The sequence below is a fragment of the Rhipicephalus microplus genome, chromosome 4 (genome assembly GCF_043290135.1).
Source record: "Rhipicephalus microplus isolate Deutch F79 chromosome 4, USDA_Rmic, whole genome shotgun sequence".
NCBI classification, from domain to species: Eukaryota; Metazoa; Arthropoda; class Arachnida; order Ixodida; family Ixodidae; genus Rhipicephalus; species Rhipicephalus microplus.
In genome coordinates, this window is record NC_134703.1 from 202,470,855 (window position 1) to 202,492,247 (window position 21,393).

The window sequence follows — 21,393 nt, forward strand, 5'->3', positions numbered from 1 at the left end:
TGTGGTACAAATACTAAAAATAAACCTACGTTTGAACATTCTCATTGGGGCTCTAGCCTAATTATTTACATTGTACCTTGGTACTGTCTGATCTGGTAAAAGGTTATATATATATATATATATATATATATATATATATATCTATATAAACTGGGAATTTTAGACGTAAAGGTGGTACTTCTGGCACCCTTGGCTTTTTTTTTATTGACATTACACAAGGAGATGTTGGCACACAAATACAGCACTGATTGCTGCTCAGCTTTTAGAGGAGTCATATATAGAAAATACAAGGTCCAGAATATGCACATCAAACAGCATTTTCACTGTAACCCCATGGCACAACATAACAAATATAGAGCAAATGCAATACACAACATGAATTGCATCTTGACACATCAATACTGTAACATCTTGAGCAGGTAGCACGTATGTCATGTACGTGAATTATTACATTAAACACTAAGTAAAGACAACAAATACATTAGGCAAATGCGAAGTATTTCTTTGCATAGTGCAGGCAATTTGAGTATCGATCTATCTATCTATCTGTTTGTGTCTACATCTAGGAGCTCTTGTGCTTCTCCTCTTAGCTTGGGGTGAACCAAAATTAGTATGGGAAGGTAATATGACTTGTTGGTCATGATATGACCAACGAGTCATGATATGACCAACAAGTCATGATATGACCAACGAGTCATATTACCCGGGCACGACCAGTTCCGAGCGAGTGTTGGCTGGTTGGGCCGCTTTAAAGCCTGGCATGACATCGTGGCCAAGGCGATTTCCGGAGAAGCCGCAAGCGTTGACCTGGTAACAACTTCGTCGTGGCTGCTGACCAACAAAGAAGTACTCGACCAGTACGAGCCCTGCGAAGTATACAACGCGGGCGAGACGAGGCTGTTCTTTCGGATGCTCCCGTCGAAGACCCTGGACTTGAAAGGCTAGACATGCCACGGGGGCAAGCACAGCAAGGAACGCGTTACCATTTTGTTGTGCTGCAATATGGACGGCACAGACAAGCAGCCACTCCTAGTCATCAGCAGGAGCGAGAAGCCCCGCTGCTTCAAAGGAAACCGCCACTCGCTGCCCATTCAGTACACCGCAAACAAGAAGGCGTGGATGTCTCGGGCTCTTTTTTTAAGCTGGGTCAAGGCGTTCGATGCTGACATGCACAAGGCAGGCAGGTCGGTGGCCATTTTTTTTAGACAACTGTAGCGCCCGCCACAGCGACGAGACAGAGCTCACGAACGTGCGCTTGGTTTTTTTCCCACCGAACTGCACCCACCGTTCTGCAGTCGCTCGACCAAGGCGTAATTCGAAGCGTCAAGTGCGCCTACAGGGAGAGGTTGATCCAGCATCTGCTACTCAACCTCCGCCACAAGCGTCCCACCGACGTCAACTTGTGCATGGCTTTCGAGATGGTGGCCGCCGCATGGGTTGCAACATCCCTGTCGCTGATTGAGAACTGCTTCAAGCACGCGGGCTTCATCACCATGCAAGCATCACGCACGGATTGCGCCTCGGCCTCACCAGACGAAGATTTGGACGAAGGCGCACCGGACGGCGAGAGTGGTGGCATTGCAGTGCCTCTATCCCTGACCAACGCCTGGAGGGAACTTCGAGCCATTGACATCGACATCTCAGATGAAGTCATTGTTGATGTATTCGTTCGCGCCGTATATGACAAAGTCGTATACGAGGAAGTGACCAACAAGGCCATTATCGAAAGCGTGTGCGAAGCTGACGACACCGAGGACCAAGAAGAGATGCACGCAGAGAAACCCAACCCGCAGGCTGTTTTGGATGCGCTGGACACCCTTCGCTCCTTCTTCGGCGTATATGAGATGACGACGTAGCAACGGACCACTTTTTCCAGTGCGAAGGGAGAGCTTTGAAGTTGTTGCATGGCAAGGGTAGGCAGAGTAAGTTGACTGACTTCTGGCAATAAATTTTCATTCTGCTGGCCGTATCACTGTTCTTATGTCTCATACTCGCAGCAACGAAATTCTCGCGAATACGAGATTTTTCGGTTTCCCCGTCGATTTCGTTATTGCGGGTTTCGACTGTAGATTACTTGCATCAGTGTTGTGCAACTGTCGAAATGTGAGGCTGTCGGTAAACGGCAAAGACCTTGTTGAAAGCTGTGCGTGCCAAGAAAGTGTCTTTTGTGTTGCAGAGAATGTCGTCATGTTTGCAAGATGTAGCGTCTGCGTTCCATTGATTTTCTCTGGCACTGTTGCTACAACATTTGATGCAACAGTGGAACCCATTCACTCGGCCTGTGTCAAGAAGAATGTTTTGGTGCCGCAATGCCTAGTGTCGGTAGTTGAGGCATGTTCTGGATTATGGATGATGAATTACACACCATAGCCTCTACCTTCTGGTATAAAGCTCGCGCTGTTTAGTGAAGAGACACCGGCTTTACTGGCTGTACTCGAAGCTGCTGCCGATGAGCTTCTCTATCTCTGTCCTTTGGACGTGAAACTACTTCCGATGGTGAGCAAGGCAATGAGCAGCAGCGAGCATCACATGCTGTCGGGAATTTTATCCAAGCACTCGCAAGTGTTCAACTTCTCCTTAAACGATAAAATGTTCACGATTCCGACCTCTAGAGTATGACATGGTATCAATACAAGGTCAGCGCATCCTATACCACAGAAGCCAGCAAAACACAACGTATCACCAGCATAACACAAGATAATTGGCGAGCAAGTCGAAGAAATGTTGCAGAAGGTAGTGATTCAGGAGTCCGCGAGCCCTTGGGCTGCGCCTGTCCTTCACATCAAAAAGAAAGATGGCAGTTGGCAATTTTGTGTAGATTACCGACAACTGAACAGCATTGCTAAGAAAAATGTGTACCCACTATAGCGCATATAGACGACGCTTTAGACAGTCTTCACTTGGCCTTTTAATTTCCTTCTGTTGACCTGAGATCTGGTTGTTGGCAAATACCAATGCATAGTGAAGACAGAAAAAACAGCATTCGCAATACTCACTATAAATTTAATGTTATGCCATTCGGCATGTGCAATGCACCTGTCACCTTCTAACGATTCATGAACACTGTTTTGTGCGGTTTAAAACGGGAGATATGCATGTGCTATCTCAACGATATTATTGTCTTTTGGTTCACTTTTGAGGAGCACAATGTGTGTCTTGACACCATCCTCAGCTGTATTCAGAACACTTGTCTCAGCAAGGAGTAGCGTTGCTTTGTACCGGTGCACTTTCGTCACTCTTTTTCTTCACCAGCCACGTGAAAGCTCAATGTATTTTCTTCTTTTGATGCGCTGAAGCGGTTGTGCTTCCGAAAATCGAATTATCGGACGAAAATGGGTCGACACACTCTGTTTGGCTGCGACAGTAACTACCGAAAGCGCAAAAGGCCGAGATACGTGAGTTGCACCTTTCTTAGCTCTTCTTCTCCAACAAATATAATAATATATGTGGGGTCTGTCCTTGGGACCGCTTCTTCACTACACCAGCTTGTGATTCTGCTGGTACACCTCATCGTCTGCAGCAAAGAGAAGCAACGAACAATAAAGAAAATATTGTCGGCAGAATTATTGTATTGTAACATCTCCCATTTCTATGCAACAGCACATGAGTTACAATGCCTGCGGCTACCGAAATCCCGAGCATGTGCAATTAAAAGATTATAGAATGAGGACTTGACAAACTGCATGGCAGAAAAGTCGGTATGACAAAAGTGTTGTTTGGCTCACATTCATCTAGCGTTTCAGTTACGGCACATCATTTCTCGGCTCATCAGTTTTGCGACAATATGTGGGGCAGTCTTATAACAACTGCACTTTTCTTTTTTAAACAAAACCAGTCTCAGTGATGTGAATAACCCACCCACAAATGTTAAAGCCAGGTCGTTATCTGAAAACGTGCGCTCTTCGTAATGCGTCTTAAAAAAACGACAATGTTGTTGAAAACGGGCGCACTTTCGGCGTATCGCCAGTATGGCTGCTCGCGCCGATGTGAACTTGTACCATACCGTGCTTCCAGGTATGCAAGACGTTTATTGTCATTGGCTCTTTGTGTTGCTTCTACATGGAAGCTCGAGCTCATTCGTCGTACATCCGTTAGTTATCCTGTGCAGGCACAAGATTTTGAGTATGATGGCGATGCGAATGAACACACACAGCGGTGTCTGTGTTTCTTAACTCAATAAACTTTGTATTGTGACATTCTGAATCGAACCAGATGATCTGCTAGCTATGGCAGAGTTACATTAAACACAAAGAATCATGGCAAGGAAACTCGAGAGTCATTTTGAACACTAATGCGTGCACTTGAAGTGCAGCTGGACAATAGCATACGTATTCGCTTGTGTCTGTTTCGTTTCACCCATTACTTCCAGAGTTGCCCAAAAATTTTAACACTAGTGTGTACTCCCAGAACCGTGCAAGGCCAGCTATAAAAAAACATACTAATCAATTGCTTATTTACATGTGCTGCCTAAAGGGATGGACAACTGATTCTTTCCGACGCAGTTTTTTTCAACGCGACAGAAAGCTTACCCTTCATAGTCTTCACAGCTGCAGTAGCCAATCCCAAAAGCAAACAGTTATTTTATAAGCAGTAATCATCGATCTGAAAGGCTCTGAACACGTATGTTGCTTTTCATCCAGCAACACTGGGAATTGATAGAAATGCCGGTAGCCCTCCTAGTGACTTGTGCATGCGGCCGTTTTTCTTCTTTTGTAGGAGTTCCTGTAACTAAGCTTAACCACGTTTATTCTTAGTTTGACAACTATGTATTTTTGAGACGATGTGGCTTCATACATCTTCCGTGTATATGTACCGCATCGCATGCACCTGTGCCCAAAGTTGACGCGTCTGTGTCGTGGATGGCTTGTCCTGCTGTCGTTACTTACTCAACACACGAGCCAAGCCAGATCACCGAAAACTTCACTGCACATATGCACGGCAGGGCCGAGTAGCACGTCGTTTCTGAGACAAAGTGTAGGTAGACAAGCCATGTCACTCCAAAACCTTAGTGTCCTTGAAATTGCATGCACAGTTTCATGAGTACGCAGAAAAGTTGCTCAAGACGTGTCAACAAGCGTCATGTGAAGGCCTGACATAATTTTAGTGTGTAGTACCAACGCAGGCCTTTATCTATAGTTTTTTATGCTGTAATAATTTGTACTACAGAGAAATAAACAATATTTCAATATGACGGAGAAAATCGTTGGCCGGGCAGGCTAGTCTACGATCACATGACAGGGTACATCGGACAAGTGTTGTATTTGCCTCCAGATTGCGCCACAGGACATTTTTTACAATTTTAATGAAGAAATAAAAATATAACTCCACTTCTCACGAGAAAAACAGGGTTGGTTTGAGTCACTACGAGGGACAATTATTTTATTGTGCATTACATGCTCTAGGCAGTTGTTGGTCGTTTTAAGAAATGCATTAAAATTCTACTCACCTCCTGTCTATTATCGGCACTGCTGCGGAAACGTCTCGTTGCCGCTGCTCTATGTTTGAGCCATTTCGAAGCTGACAGCTTAGCAACTACTTACTGGTGCCTTGACACTCGCGAAGCATTGCTGTAGTTTGACGGTGTACTGCAAAGAGCAGCAATACCGAGCGTGCAGCTGCATACGCTGCCGCAGATCCCCACACACCGACACGGCGGTTAAACATGGCAGACACTAGATGGCGCTGGGGTGCGAAAAATGGCAGCCTCCTGGTGAAATATGTCTATAAAAATTAATTGTTGGGCGAGTTAGTACGGCATTCTAAAGGCAGCACCAGAACACTAAAAGTGAAAGTGCCAACACAAGCACTCACTGATTGTGAGTGCTTGTTTTGGCACTTTTGCTTCGTGTCCTCATTTTTCAATGCTCACTTGAAACGTCGGATTGGCAGTTTCACATGTTGATGAGTTCAGAGCGCCCTGGTTGTGAAGTGCACTTGATTCTGGTTTCCTTTCAATGGTGGTTTGAAGCCCCGTACAGCAATCTGCGAAATGAGGCTCCACTCAACAGCTCTCACTGAGCCCCATCATGTATCCAAAAGCATTTTTTAATTCCGAGCACTTTAGGGGGCAAGGCTATTGTATGCTGTCGTCGTGGCTTGGCGTAATTCTCCACGTGTAGCATATTCAGCGTGCACTCTCGCCTGGGAGAAGTCTCCTTCGAGTGCCTTGATCATCAGCAAAGAAAGTGTGCTTGGTGTAACACAGGCAAAAGGTACAGAAATAGAGAGTCGTGAAATAGAGAGAGAAGGGAAAAGTAGGAGAAAATGAGAGAGGAAGAAATGAAGATGACGGCTGCACTTCCTTTAGTCTTGGCACCACCTCTCTTTGTGTGCGTGAGGCCTGCTTGAATGGCACATTACGAGCATGCAATATTTCTTTTATCTTTATCTTATGATCGCTGCCATTAAACTTCATGTCTGCTTAGGCCACTGCACCATCCTTCTCGTTAAGATTTATTATCAGCGTCTTCGGAGTTGTTGGAATGCTTTGACTGCCATGTTTGGCACCGTCTATATACTCAAGCACCAGACGGCTGTGTCATCACTAGTTATTTATACTTCCGCTCAAATCAATGGGACAGTAAAGTAGCCAAGGCGATTTTCCTGCCATCACTGGCCTAAAAAAGTTGGCAGAATGGTGCAAAGTAGCCAAACCTGGCAACCCTGCTGTACGAAGAGTGGAGTGACGCAATGTCAGTTGAGAGTATCACTTTGTCCTCTCTTCTTTCTTGTACTGTCGTTTTGCACTAAAAAACACTATGATGTACACTGTGTCATCTCTCATTTATTTCCGGACTAACTTCTTTACACTGAGTTCAGTGCCATGAAAGCTTTAATAATTTGAGTTAACGACAACAATGAACCCTGTGGATACCTGCCGGGGAATGAAAATTTCTGTGCTAGGAAAAAAAAATTGTAAAATCTGGTTCTGTCAGATCCAACTTTAACTGTATTGCATAATGCCACTTAAGTGTTTGTCAACTCTTGAAGGTTCCTGTGCAAGATATGATTGCATTGGTTAGCATGAGGCATTGTATAGTTGCGACAGTATATCTGGACACTCTTGGTAGGTTTTTTCATCACTGTCACATTCAGTGTAAAGTCAAGCGGTAACATCACCCGACACATTGTATGTTCTACATGCTAGTAAAAGTGCGTGAGCACTTGGAACAAACATCGCTAAAGCAGAGAGGAAACACTAAACCAATCTTTCATCGGGGAAGATTCGTGGGATAGGGCGCTGCATCACTCAAGCAGCAACTCTGAATGATAATAAGTACAGACTTTGCTAGATGGCTGGTACACATGCTGTGAGCTCGCTGCTTACTCTGACCTCTTCTAGGCAGCTTAACTGAACTTTGGATCACTTTGCCTCTTTGGGGCATAACAAACTTTCAATCAATCAATCTTATTCAACCAATCACTTTTATTGAAAAGAAAAAAAGCACAGAAAAACCGTCTTTCTTTTTAAAGTGGCTGTATTTCCTCACCCAAGCGTTTTGTAGAGTTATGCGAGATCAGATCTAAAAGATTTTTGCTTTACTTTGTGCAATATTCCAGTTTGTTGCTAGTGCATTCATTACTTCACTGTTGTGTAAAAGCAGATATTTAATCGCATTTGTGCAAGCATGAGACAGTGATGTTTCCCCTGTGCGCAGAAACCCAAGAGATCAAGCTTGTAAATAATGCCTTCAACTTTGTGCGGAGCATAGCTGAGATGAAGCTCACAGAGACGGAACTGGCGCTCTACTCTGCCTATGTGCTGCTTGCTCCAGGTGAGTGACAACGCTCTTAATCTCAAGATACTCTGCTAGTTTACTCCCTTTTCGTTTTAATGCCGGACTCCTCGTTAAAAAAACTCCTACTTGTGCAACAAGCAATCTTGCCCAAAAAGGAATATTACTGAAATGACCATAGCTGCATTGATAGGATTACCTAGCATTAATTATACAAAATACAATTTGACTTGGAGACTGGCAACCACATGTAATTATGCTATCACTTTGTAGTAATGATTAGAATTTGTTCTGAGTGGCTTTGGGACTGATCACGTCTTGCACGGCGCCTTTGATTGCAAAATAAAAAAACACAAATGTGTGAGCATTTAATTAAATTTCTTGCATGGAAAATGTCAAGGAACAATAAAATACATGCCAAGTGCTTTGTGTACGTCCTTTTACTGTGCTCATGTTCAACTAAAAAGCTTTTAGCAATGTTACAGCAATAAGCAGATTATGCATGTCATGGTACAATCCTCTCTACAGAATTATAGTTTCGGGACACTAAAGAGCAACATGCTTTTTCGTGTAAAGTGCCATTTCACATTCCCAAAAACACCATGACATGACACTGGGTAAGTGAGAAACACTCAGAAAGAAACTCAGGGTGGAGGCGCCACTACCTAACACTGTGACGTCATCAATTTCTGAAGGCATGTACTGGGTGCTACATAGCTTCTAATATTGATACAATTGAAGTACATTGTAATTTTTGGGTGCCATAGATTTAGCATACCAAGTCTTAGAAAATTTCGTCGAGCCATCGTCGCAAAAATACAAAAATTACGTCGGGAAATTTTTTATGTCACGCGCAGAGATTGTGACGCAAATTTTAAAAATGAAATTTCAACCTTGATGTTAATAGGGAACTTATGACAGTGAAACTTATGACAGTGAAACTTATGACATCAGATTTTTCGGAGTGCAGTTTATCAATCTAAAACAACTCATTAATTCTCTTTAGAGCTCCTTTATCAAGTGCACAGTTTCTGTATTTAACAAGTTTTTTTATTTTATGTAGTTTTAGACTCTACGAGAAAGTTGTGCCCACCAATGCCGCACCTGAATATGCTCTGCGAGCAGAGCTTTCTTAGTTTTCGTATTGCCTTGGGTGCCTCATTGCATTCTGGTCATGAAAACATGGGCCGTGGTACAAAACTCATGTGATCTATCAATTGTGACCTTAAAAAACATGGTTCGAGCCGGACATTACACGTGGCAGTTTACCAAAGTGCCATGCCAGCACTTGAAACTCCTTTGCAAAAATACAGATGCCATGTCAGGCGAGGAGTTGCATCAATGCAAACTTCGTATGAATTGAACTGTGAGTGGGTGCTCACACTTGTAAGGGGCTCATCCAGAATTCTTGAAATTCAATTGAAATCACTCAAATACAACCTGTCAAATGAGACCTTTTAGCACCTTGCCTAACACATAATGTCAATCTCTCTTTGGAGATGTTTTAACCAAACAACTTTAAGTAGCAGTCTACTAAAAGGGGGCAGTGAGGGGCAGAAAGTGAAGAAATGCTTGTCGACCGCCATGTCCCCTCAAGCTTTCCGGTGGGTTGAGAGGTGTAGATATTGGACGTTGCTGTTGCCCGTCTAAGAAATGTCAAAGTTACGGGCGTATGCAACTTTTCTGTTTGTTTTGAAATAAATTACTGCCATTGTGAGAGATTTGCCGAGAGTGGGTGATGTTTTAAGCAGCTATTACATGGATGAACGCTCCTGCACACAGCTGATGCAGTAACAGGGCGTGCAGTTGGAAGCGTTCAACTTTTTTTCTTTTCTACCTGCTCATCGATACAATGTTCAGTGCTCCCTTGCCAGTGTAGTCATCATAGCGACTTCACTCGTGCCTTTTTGAGCCCTGCTATGAAAAAAAAAAAACAATGCATCTATTTCCTATTCTTTTGTTTTTCCATATGAGCGGGTCACCTACTCAATGCTTTTTTTTTTTCGTGAATGGCTTAAATCACTTGGCTTTACGAGAAATGCATCCACATCATAATCCTAACAATTAAACTTTTTATTTGCACATGTAGATCATACAAGGTTATAAGACCGGTTGGACTCGTAGGCAAAGTTGGTATTCTATAGTTATAAATTTAATGAAAAAAATATATATGCATAGTTATGAGTACATAACAGGTAATATGCATCATGCGTGTACACATATTTTTAGTACGTAGTGGAATTGCACCTGTTCTTCAGCATCATGAATAAAACAGGACACAAAGACACTGCACAGCGTCACGCATTGACAAATTGATTTTATTTAAAAATACCCTTCTGTGTATGCACAAATGCTTGTTCTATCACAATGTAGACTAAAAATACAGAAACTCTCATTTGTGGTCAAAGAATAAACAGATGCAACAAACACGAATGAATATCTGCTAATTGACCACAAAAAGAAAAAAAAAAAAGAAAGGGCAGCAAGGAATAATCAATGCAATTCAAAAACCCATCAGTAGGCATCTGAAGGCTAGAGACAAAAATGTAGTTACTGTACAACACCACTAAAAAACTATCAATGCACGCAACACAAATGAATCTACACCTACAGTTAAAAGCCAGCATGAAATACTAAAAAATAATGAAAACATAGAAGGTAAGATGAAACACTGAATCAACACACACGAAACCACCCAGAAAATAAATTTTGGGTCATTCAACATAGGTGACTCGATGGTGTAGTTGCCATCAGCCAAAAATTCAATTATGAGAAGACCAACATCGTAATGTTCTGCTGATTCATTTCTCTAGCTTGATTGATTTCTTTGTCCAGTCACACAAGCACTCCAGAGTGAGGTCCCACTTTGACCCAAAACGTTGGGATTTCACATTTAAAAAGGAAATATAAGTTAGTATCCTAATTGAATACATTGGTAGCTGTCCCTTTAAAAATGTCAGTTCAGTCTCTCTTTTTCTTCTTTTTCTTTACACTTTTATGTAGCCCATCACACCCCAGCATTTTTTTTAAACTCCTGACCTCCCCCCACCTCCCCCCCGGCTTCACCAACGCACAATTATGAGGTCACCGCCCTCGTGTCTTCTTGCTTTTTATTTATCTTTATCCTGTTTGACTTTGCGATCACTCCTCGATGGTCCAGCTCTTTTTGGCGTCAAAAGCTGCCCCCAAAATTTCTCAGCACGTATGCAGCATGCTTTGTGTACGCGGCCACCGGAGGCTGGAAAAAGCATGTCCTTCCCTTCTAGATTCAGCAACAGGTCATCTTTGAGACAGTTGCAATTTCCTGAGAGACACATATGCTGGTCCTTCTGAAAAGCAAGCATACACAAGAAATGCAGCAAGCTGGCACGTGAGGTACCGACAAAGGTGCTTCCAACAAATTATGCGCTGCAGCTGGGCGCACACGACTAGAAACAGCAGCTTTAGCTACTTGGGCCAGTTTCAAAAGAAAAACAAAACAAATACATATATACCTTGTGTTATTGTGTTGACCTTCTCCCCACCTCCAACCCTGCGTTTAATACTCCCCTCAAACTGCAGCATAACCAGAATGACCCTAGGGACGTGTGGATGCGCTTAACATGCTGCAAAAGTTTTCAGGAAAAACTGGCAGCAGCGCCCTTGGTGGGCACCCAATCTGTCAACTTGGGGAGGGCCATGGCGGTGAAGAGAAAGGGCAGTCACCACACTGCCTCCTTCTAGTTGACTGTAGTTTTGTGTACATATGGAGACAAAAATCATATACGCCTAACTGCAGCCCAGTGTTCCAATTACCTGCAACTTCAAAATTCCTGTAAAAGGCTGTTTTCTCAAGATTGTCCAGCTTTATGCTAAACATGAGGTAATACATATGGTGCAATTTAGAGTCAGGAAGAAGCATTCAGCAGAACTGGCTATATTTGAACAAAAGTGGTTCATTTTAAATGCTTTAAAATGGCTCTGAGTATCTATTATACTGGTTTTGCTGAAGCTTTTGATGATGAACCATAGCCTGTTATTAAAAAAACTCAATAAGTATGGGTTTTACTGTGCCCTTCTGGCCTCTTATTTAAGTTGCGGGTGCCAATTCATAAATATTATGGTGGCTATTCGGCTTATATAAAAGCAGTTTTGTTCCACATAGAAGTATCCTGGGTCCAGTTCCTTTCAGCTTGCACATTGTGAATGGTATTGATTAAACTACAATATTGTGACCAGATGTCATGCTTTGTATTTCTCCGTTACATTATTGTTTGGTGTAACCAAAAGGGAAAACAAAACATTTACACAGCTGGATAAATGGGTTGATTTCAATGCTTAAAGATTAATACTGTCAAAGCAAAAGCTATAGTTTTCTGACAAATGATGCAGTCTTAGTATATAAAAGTATAATAATAGACCCAGTTAAAGTGTTTGAAGATACTTTGCATAATATTTTCGAAAACAGTGTTTTGCGATGACCTCAATATTTATGTAGCTAAAAATATAGCATTGTAGGGATAAAGCAGACAAGTATGTATATCTATAAAATATGTATATTAAACTTCTTATAACTCGCCATTTCACTCCTGTGTAACCTTTTATGGGCATCTTTTACTTCCATGAATCCACAAATGCTACCCTAACTTCAGAAAGCTATGTTGAGACAAACACATAATATAGCTTGTGATTGTCCCTCAGTGTTACTTTTCTGTAAACATCACATTTTACAATCTCTCTGTATTCTTATTGCCTCTCTACAGCATACAAGCCAGGGATTAAGATTAACACGTCAGTTAATTAATCTGCTTAGAAAGAAGGATGCAGAATTATTCACTTTTCCATCCAGGGACTTGGAAAGTAACATTATGCTGAACCCATTATGGAACACAAAGGCTAGGACTCAAGCTTTAGGAGTTATTGAACTTATCTACCAGTAAAAATTTTGAGTTATTCAACTTATGTAGCTGTAAAAACGTTGCATCAAAGGATCCTCCATGAAAAAACTGCGTACTTTTATTGCAGTAGCACTTAAATGGACGGTCTTGTCTGGTTTTTTGCCGTTGCCACTGCTGCCATCATTCACCATATATGTATATGTATCTATATACAGAAACTAAAAAAAAAGCTGCCTGCGTTCCGCGCCCAGCTCATCACGATGCGCCAACACGTGCTTATCTCCCACGGGTACTTTGCCTCACGAACGGGGGGATGGGGTTTATATAACTGTGTGCGCGCGCTTATCCTTTGGTGAGAGGACCGTGTGCCTTTGCCTTTCACCAGAACGATTGCGTTAGTTGCCGGGCCCACAAAGGTCACAATTCGCTCACGGCACAGGCATCGTTTGCGAAAAGAGCGCATTTTTCGTGCACAGCAAAGTATAACAACTGGAACACTTTTTAGTTTGCACTCATCTGTGCTTGTGATTATGTTTTGAGCGTCGTTTTTGTGTAAACAGGGTGTGAAGTGTCGAGCGATAAACCATGTTAGTTCGCTCTCGTTCTGTGTTTGTTGTTAGCGTGCTTCTTTTGTGCATGAGTGGCACGCTGCACGTTTCGATCTGCTTGCCGTTCCGAGTGTTACATTCCAAGTTTTGCTTCGTTCTTGCGGTGACACTGTGACTTTTGTTTTCTTACATTGTCGGTGTTTTTGTTTTATTAGCTTTGTAAAGAACACTGTAATAATTTATGCTTATATATCAAAATGGCGTGGTAGGAATATATGGAGCAAAATAAGCGTTTGTCTTAAATCTAGTCTCTAATATTGATGAGAATTCTGGCGTACTGCATGGCTTTTTTTGTCCTAATTAATGTCATTAAGGGCCCTTATGCATTTTTAAACGTTACTAGTGTCCAGATTTCAAGGACCCCATGTGTTTTGCAGTGCTAGAGATGAAATCATAACGAATAAATGATACTCTGCCTCATATTTGTGCACTGGATGATTCAAGGAGAGAGTAAAGAGCTGAAGGTCGAAGCACGCGTACACATACCGAGCACAAGCAGGACTGCACAGTGTGACTGAGACAACTAGGGCGCTACCAGCAAGGACTGGCGCGACATGGAGTCCATCTTCTAATGTGGAAAAAGTGATCACACCAGACCTTTTGCCACATCAAACTGATGCACTTCGTCTTGTCCTGGAATTGTACTCAGACGTATTCGACTTTTGTGACCGTCCACTTGGTCAAATTAGCATTGTGAAGCACTGCATGAACACCAGCAATGCATCTCTGGTCAATTGACGGTTGTACCGTGCCTCTTATATGGAGCATCAGATCATTTAAAAGGAAGTCGACAAGATTCTCGCTAAAGACTTTGTTGAGCCATCTTCTAGTCGGTGGGCTTCCCCTGTTTTTACTGTAAAGGAAAAGGACAACAGTTGGCGATTCCGGGTCTACTACTGACATTTGAACCAGATCACTAAAAAAAGACGCCTACCCTGCTACCGCGAATTGACGCTTCTTCCTTCATCGACCTTCGATCAGGGTAATGGCGAATTGCTGTCGATGACATGGACCAGGAGAAGACTGCCTTTGTGACCCTTGATGGTCTTTACCAGTTTAAGGTCATGCTGTTCAGGTTAGGCAATGCTCCAGCCACCTTCAAGCAAATGATGGACACTCTCTTGCGCGAGTTCAAGTGCTCAATTTGCCTATCTTACCTCGACGATGTCACTGTATTTTCCTCGACCTTTGAAACACACCTAGACCAATTTTTCTCCATCTTTGTCGTTTTTCGTAACGCACGACTGTAACTGAACTCATAGAAGTCCCCCTGGAGATGCCAGCAACTAATCATATTGGGCCCTCTTGTCGACTCCTTTAGGGTATGCCCTGATCCTGATAAAGTTTGAGCTGTGTAGAACTTCCTCGTACCAACCTGCACTAAGAAAGTTCGCAGCTTTTTAGGTCTCTGTTCCTACTTTCGATGTTTTCTAAACAATTTTGCGGACGTCGCCCGCCCTCTCACGGACTTTCTGAAGAAGAATGTTCTATTCTCCCTGGGTTCTGCGAAGGATTCGGCGTTCTCTAATCTCATCCCGTTGCTCACAACACCGTTTATTCTGGCCCATTTCGACATTTCAACCCCCAACAGAACTCTGAACTGATGAGTGGTCACGAAATCGGTGCTGTTGTGGTCCAGCATCAAAGTGGCTTTGCCTGTATTATCGCCTATGCCAACTGTCTGTTCTCCGCAGCCAAGCGGAACTACTCTATCGCCGAACAGGAATGCGATGCTCTAGTTTGGGTGATTGGCAAATTTCGGCCCTACTTACGTGGTCAACGTTTCACCGTTGCAACTGACCACCATGCCCTCTGCTGGCTCTCGTCATTAAAGGATCCCATTGGGCGTCATGGTCGCTCGGCGCTACAGCTCCGAAAATATGACTACTCAGTGTTTTAGAAATGTGGTTGCTTACATCATGATGCTGACTGTTTGTCCTGCCATCCAGTGGACCCTGCTGAAGCTTTCGATGAAGCGCCGCCATGTGTGCTCTATCTCTCGGCTTTGAGCACCATCCGTGATCAACAGCACCAAGGTCCCGTCTTGCGGGACATCATTGAGAAGCTGAACTTTGTGACACCCCATTCATCTACTGCACTGTGCTTTCAATGAAGGTACCTTGTACCGTTACAATCTCGACACAAATGAACAGGAACTGCTCCTCGTGGCGCCTTCCCGCCTACGTTTGAGTGTTATCAGCCAGCTTTAGGACACTCCCACCGCTGGTCCTTGGTCTCTTTCTGACGTTCAACAGTGTGCAGCGTCGATCGCTTTGTCCATCGCTAAGTTGCCTCCTGCGACCGGCGCCAACGCCAGAGTCCTGCCGGACGCTTCCAGCCATTTGATCTTCCTACTGACCCCTTCTTTTAAGTTGGTCTTAACCTTCTAGGCCCTTTCCCTGAGTCTACTAACGGGAACAAATGGATAGCTGTTGCTACAGTTCACACAACCAGGTACATCATCACATGGGCTCTACCAATCAGCTGTGTCACAGATACTGCTGATTTCCTTCTGTACGATGTCATCCTCCATCATGGTGCCCCATGCCAACTCCTCACAGATCATGGATGCTATTTTCTGTGCTGAATTATTGATGACCTGCTTCGCTCTTGCAAGACCAAATATAAGTTTACGATGGCCTACCACCCACAAACTAATGGACTTACCAATCAATTCAACCAGACTTTAACTGATATGCTGTCTTTGTACGTCTCCTCCGACCACCTAGACCGGGACGTTGCATTGTCTTTTGTTACATTTGCATACAACTCCTCAAGCCAGGATACTGCTAGGTTTTCATCATTCTATCTTTTATTTCGCTGCAACCCAACTCTACCTTTTGACGCGATCTTTCTGACATCTGTCGATTCGCTGACTGAATACGCCCATGACACTATCACCAGAGCTTACAAAGCATGAGAATTTGCTCGTCAGCATTTTTTAGCATTGTTGGACTAACAGAAGCAGTGTTACGACGCACAAAATCCCAACGTTTTGTTTGCCCCAGGTTCCCTTGTGCTGTTGAGGACCCCAACTCGGCATGTTAGTATCTTTGAAAAACCGCTTTCCCGATACTCGGGAGCCTACTGCGTATTGCGCCAGGTGACCGATGTTACCTACATGATAGCTCTGCTGCAGTCTTCATGTTCCTCCGCTCTACTGTCTACAAACATTGTTGATGTCTCCCACCTTAAGCTCCACTGCTCCGTAACACCATGGAAAGCACCAAGATGGTTCTTCAGCACCCGGGGGTCATGTTACAAGACAATGTCACGCTGAATAAGCAACAGACACAGGGAGAAAGATGATGTGATTCTGGAAAGTGGGGTGCGCTCTCCTTTGCCATTTCAGCTAACGCTTGGCATAGTGTAAATATATCACAATTATCACCTCATTTCCCTATGGGCTCTCCTGTAACAATATTTACACATCTCGGCTCCAACACAAAGTTTGAAGGCATCTCCAATTTTGGGAGGAGGCTTTCTGCTTCTTCCAGGAAATGCAAACGTTTTTATTTAACAAGGTCATATGCACTTTGAAGTGGGCTTCATGACGTCTGTTGCAGAACCTGGCACCACAGTCACTTCATCACATAATGTCCAAGTGCAATGAAGTGCGTACCCTTTCAGGAAAACAATGCTTCGTCCACCACTCGGAGGCTGTGATAAAGTGCAATAAAAAAAACACCAGGCCTGCGCGGTAGATGCAGCACAGTCACAGCGAAAGCTAGAAGAGTGGTCTTTCAGAGCCTTTTCAAAACACTCATTGGGTAACTACTGTAAGCACACTAGCCTGGTACCCACTAGGGCATTAATAATAAACTTGTGGATTGTAGGCCGGCACTCGCTATGCTATTTTTCATCGTGCTTCTGAGAAGCGTGGTATCCGCTAAACACTTCCTTGGAATTTTGTGCCAATTTTCCATGTAATGGCTGACAACGATGAGGAATTATGGCTGAAGTGGCTGTGTACCACAGTTAATAGAGAAACAAGAACAAGCTTTTGTAGTAGGTTGGAGCATAGAACGGCCTACTCATTACGCTAATCGCATTGTGGGACGACTGGTTGTTTTTTCGCTGTTGTAAAACACTTTATAAGTCGTATTAACGTGATTGCTTTTCTAACATGAAGCTTGCCTAAGGCAAGTTTGACAAGTTACAAGCACCGGCGTAACTCAGTGCTAGAATATTGGGCTGGCACCCAGCGTACCCAGGTACCAGCCCCGCTGTGTCATTGGTACAAGTTTTTTTTTCTAATTTCGTGTGATGCGCTTACGGACACCAGCGGTGGCAGTGGTGGTGAACAACATGCAACTGCGCGTGACCCATGTTGTGATCTCGTAACAGCTTTTGCTGTAAAAGTTCAAATCGTCTCGTACCTCATCTGAGCTGGCTGCTACTTCTGCGTGATTCGGTGGCGACTGGCCATTCAGGTCATTTCGGTGCATGGCGCTTCCGCGGTTAAACTTCTGTTGCTGCTGGTCGTTTGTCCACTCTTTCACCTTCTTTTGTTTGAGGGTCATTTTCTACACGGAGGGATTCAGAAGGATCGCCGGAACAGTGCCTTCTGGCAGCGTCGATCTTTCACCAGGAATACGTACCTTTTTGCCGTCGATGATATCAGTGTCGTCCCTGATGACAAAATGTGTCCCGAAATGCGGCTCAAAATGTTATCCATCTTCCACAGTCTTCTTCAGTTGTCGTGAGGGATGTTGAGAAAGGGACCCTTTCAGCACGCCTTCCTCACAGCTCTAACCGGTTTGGCCCTGCAACAAGAAAAAGTAATTGTGCCGCTCAGTAGGCATGCTTGCTTAGCATACGCCTGTAGAAAACGAATACCATGGCAGTTGTTGATGCAAACCACAAAACCACAAAAAAATTCAGCAGACTCGGGTATATTCAACGTTCTGTGAAGCATGCAGAGGGAAGGTGATCGTGTTGTAATTTTTCTATTCAGTTTCGCATAATGAAATGATTGCACATATATGCACCAATGTTGCATGCACAGACATATGTTCAGCAGTTGCAGATGCTTATATAACCAGTTGTTTGCACTTACGCAATGATGCCAACAGGAAGATGAGCATTAGCAACATCAGAAGCAATAAGCTGATATAAAGCGCTGGTGCTCGCGAGGATTGTAGCCCTGGACACTGCTACATAAATCAACTTCAGCGAATGTCACCGAATCACAATTGACGTTAGCTGGATGTGACAGCTGTATGATTGGAGTATGTGTGTAATATTTATAAAATTGGATAGCCGGCACTGCAAACACAATTGAGGTTTCACGAACATTATGGTCTACTGAAAAAGTAGTTCCAAGACATGGCGTGGCTCTGTGGTACAATACTTGATTACTACACAGAATAATGGAAGGTTTGATTCGTGCTGGGACTGTGACGATTACACAATGCCTTCGTTGGGTTAACACTGCTAATGTCAGCTTTTTCTTGACACTCCCGCTTATAAATAATTACCCATGTGTGTTACCCAGTGGCACATACCTGCAAGTATGTGCCACTGTTTGGCGGGGAGTGTTAATGAAGTACGCGAGAAAATCATGACGGTATTCTTGTCTTGACCAGTGCGTCATATTTGTCAAATCATCTAACTAGTCAACTCGGCTTCTATCTATACCACAGAGTCGGAAATCGCCGAGCAAGTAGCCATTGCATTGGCACTTTTGGACCAAAATAGATCGAGGATTCACAGGGACTCTAGGGCATTGTTATTTGCCTTTAGTGTCCCTTTAAGCACATCTCTGAGTAATTTTTCAAAAATTTTTCTGTGTGATCAGTGATTCACATTGTAGCAGAAACAGAAATGTAGCGATTGCAGATTTCCAGTTCATGATAATATTAATAATTTTATTTTCTCAACCACAACCCAAGCAACAATTTGTCCTTGGCAAGAGGTCGGTGAGAGGTTGACTGACTGTGAAGTGGTTGTCCCGACCTTTGCAACCAACGTAGGGCCGGTTTTGGGGATTGACATTTGCCTCACGTTAGCCAATGTCGAACCGCATCGTAGGCCTGACCGCGTTGGCCATTGAACCCGAGTGCGTGCCGCGCGCGGCTTGACCATGGCCTGACCTTACATAAGCATGAATTCACTGATGGCTGTAGGTCGGCTGCCAACGTTCTTTGCTCTGCTTTTATTATTTTTTTTATTTTGTGCACATGACATTGGCTGAGTTCACATGTAAGACGAAATTAAACGCCTCTAAAGTCCGCACTTGTTAGTGTGTAAGGATGTAACATGCAATAAAAGAAAGACAAACGTAAGCTTCCTCACTTAATACGTTTATTTCGCAGTTGTATAAATGCACTATGTTTTCATGCCACATTGTTCGCATGGAACGATTTGCAGCAGACCTTGTGCAACCCAACTATACAAGTGATGAAGTGGTATTCCTGCTAGATCAGTTCTTTCTTTCTGTCAGTTTTTGCGCTCTTATTTGTGAATACGTGTATGGTGTGTGACCTTTTATCACCGAGATGTGAGGCTTGTATCGTTCTCTTGCTGAGAAAAGCTGAAAAGAACAAACAGAATGATTAATAATTAGAGAAAGGCAGACTATTTACATAGCCAGTTGCACAGTCGCATGCATGAATCGCATGCGACTGTGCACGCACAATTCGGCAAAACAATTTTGTGGGTGTATACACAAACCAGAAAAAAATGTGCATTTACAATAATTATGTCAGTGCGTTGATATTCTGAAATATGCTTGAAGCCCCAGAGCATACAGTTTCCTCATAATATGTCGCTGGAAAACAAAAACAGTACAAATAAATTAAGGACAACACATATTACCTTCAAGGCGGGCCAGGCAGATATTTTTTAGGCATTGTTTACAGCTCATTTGCAACCTAATGTAACGTGAAAAAAAATTGCGTAGGACTCCAGCAACCAAGCATGCATCTTACCAGACTTCCTTTCAGCACGGCGAGACCAGTGCATCACGCTATCCACACTTTTAAGCAGTCGTTGTTGCAGTGCTCCCTAATCGAGAAAAATAGCATTATTTGTCATGCTCTTGCAATATGAACAAACGAACAAAAAAAACTCAAAAAGCGTATATTTACTCGTTAACGATCAACAAAGACTGATACAGCAGTCGTCCACCTGAACCACTCTTATTCGTCAGCTAGAGGAGACTAACGGATTGGCACATCAGTTGCACAGATCAAAGTGAATTTTCCAAGAAACAAAACTGGTAATGCGCCAGGAAACATTGCCACTTACGAGTACGTATGAAATTGTCGGCGGCGGGACGCGGCTGCCTCTAGGAACATGGCAAAGGAAATGCTGCTCAATGCATGTGCATCTTACGACTCTCCATTGTAGCGCTTCAGCAACTCGTCGGCGCTCCGAGCGTTCTAATGCCACGACCTAAAAAAAGTAGAAGAAAAAGAAGCGGAGGGCCCGCATCCCTTCCCTCTATTCAGGTCATCTTTATCAGAGCTCGGTCGTGCTCTGAGAGAGGCGGTATGCGTTGTGTGTGCGTTCTGTCCCCAAATCCAAATTACAGGGCCCCAACTTCTTTTAAAGAAACGCACATGCTGCTCTGTGTGGTGAGAAAACAAATACCATCAAAAAGAGAAGTTATTCCGTCTTTCCACTGGGAGCTTACGGGGCCGCAGGCCGGGCCATGAGAACCGTGCAGTAGTAAATGTTTTCTTTTGTTACCGTATTTACTCGCGTAATCCTCGCACTCGCATAATTCTCGCATCCCCCACATCGCCCAACAAAAATGCAATTTCTTTTTTTCCTCGAGTAATTATCGCACCCCCGAAAACTGCCGAAATAATGTCGTCTGCTCGTTCCAGTCAAAGATGATGATAGCGCGCGCCGTCTCTTAAGCATCAAGCGTACTATTGCACGGATTTTCAATCCAATCTAAGCCAAGCCGAAGCGGCCAGTGCGCGTTGCGGCGTTTTGTATGTTGTGTCGGTAATTTTGATTCGTTATGGGGCGATACTGAAGCTACACGGCTGCTTCAAGTTGCGAGTGATAGATCATGCACTAAACAACGGCAACAGGGCCACCGTTTGTCTACGAGTTTTGTGTTCGCTACTGGTGACGGCAGCTGAAAACCACCAAGACGCATTGGGCCTGCCGTATGCCTAAAGCTGGGAATGATGGTAAACTTTATTTCTTCAGAAG

The 21,393-nt window shown here is 43.6% G+C and overlaps 1 protein-coding gene across 6 annotated transcripts in view; it reads left to right on the plus strand.

Moving 5' to 3' along the window:
- The window catches only part of Hr3 (nuclear hormone receptor 3 ROR-beta), a 181,984-nt gene that overhangs the window by 150,847 nt on the left and 9,744 nt on the right, over nucleotides 1-21,393 (plus strand). For all 6 annotated transcript variants that reach the window (XM_075893943.1, XM_075893944.1, XM_037423644.2 and 3 more), the window contains one exon: nucleotides 7,659-7,775. In XM_075893943.1, coding sequence (XP_075750058.1) covers nucleotides 7,659-7,775 — 117 coding nt within the window. The remainder of the gene's footprint in view (nucleotides 1-7,658; nucleotides 7,776-21,393) is intronic.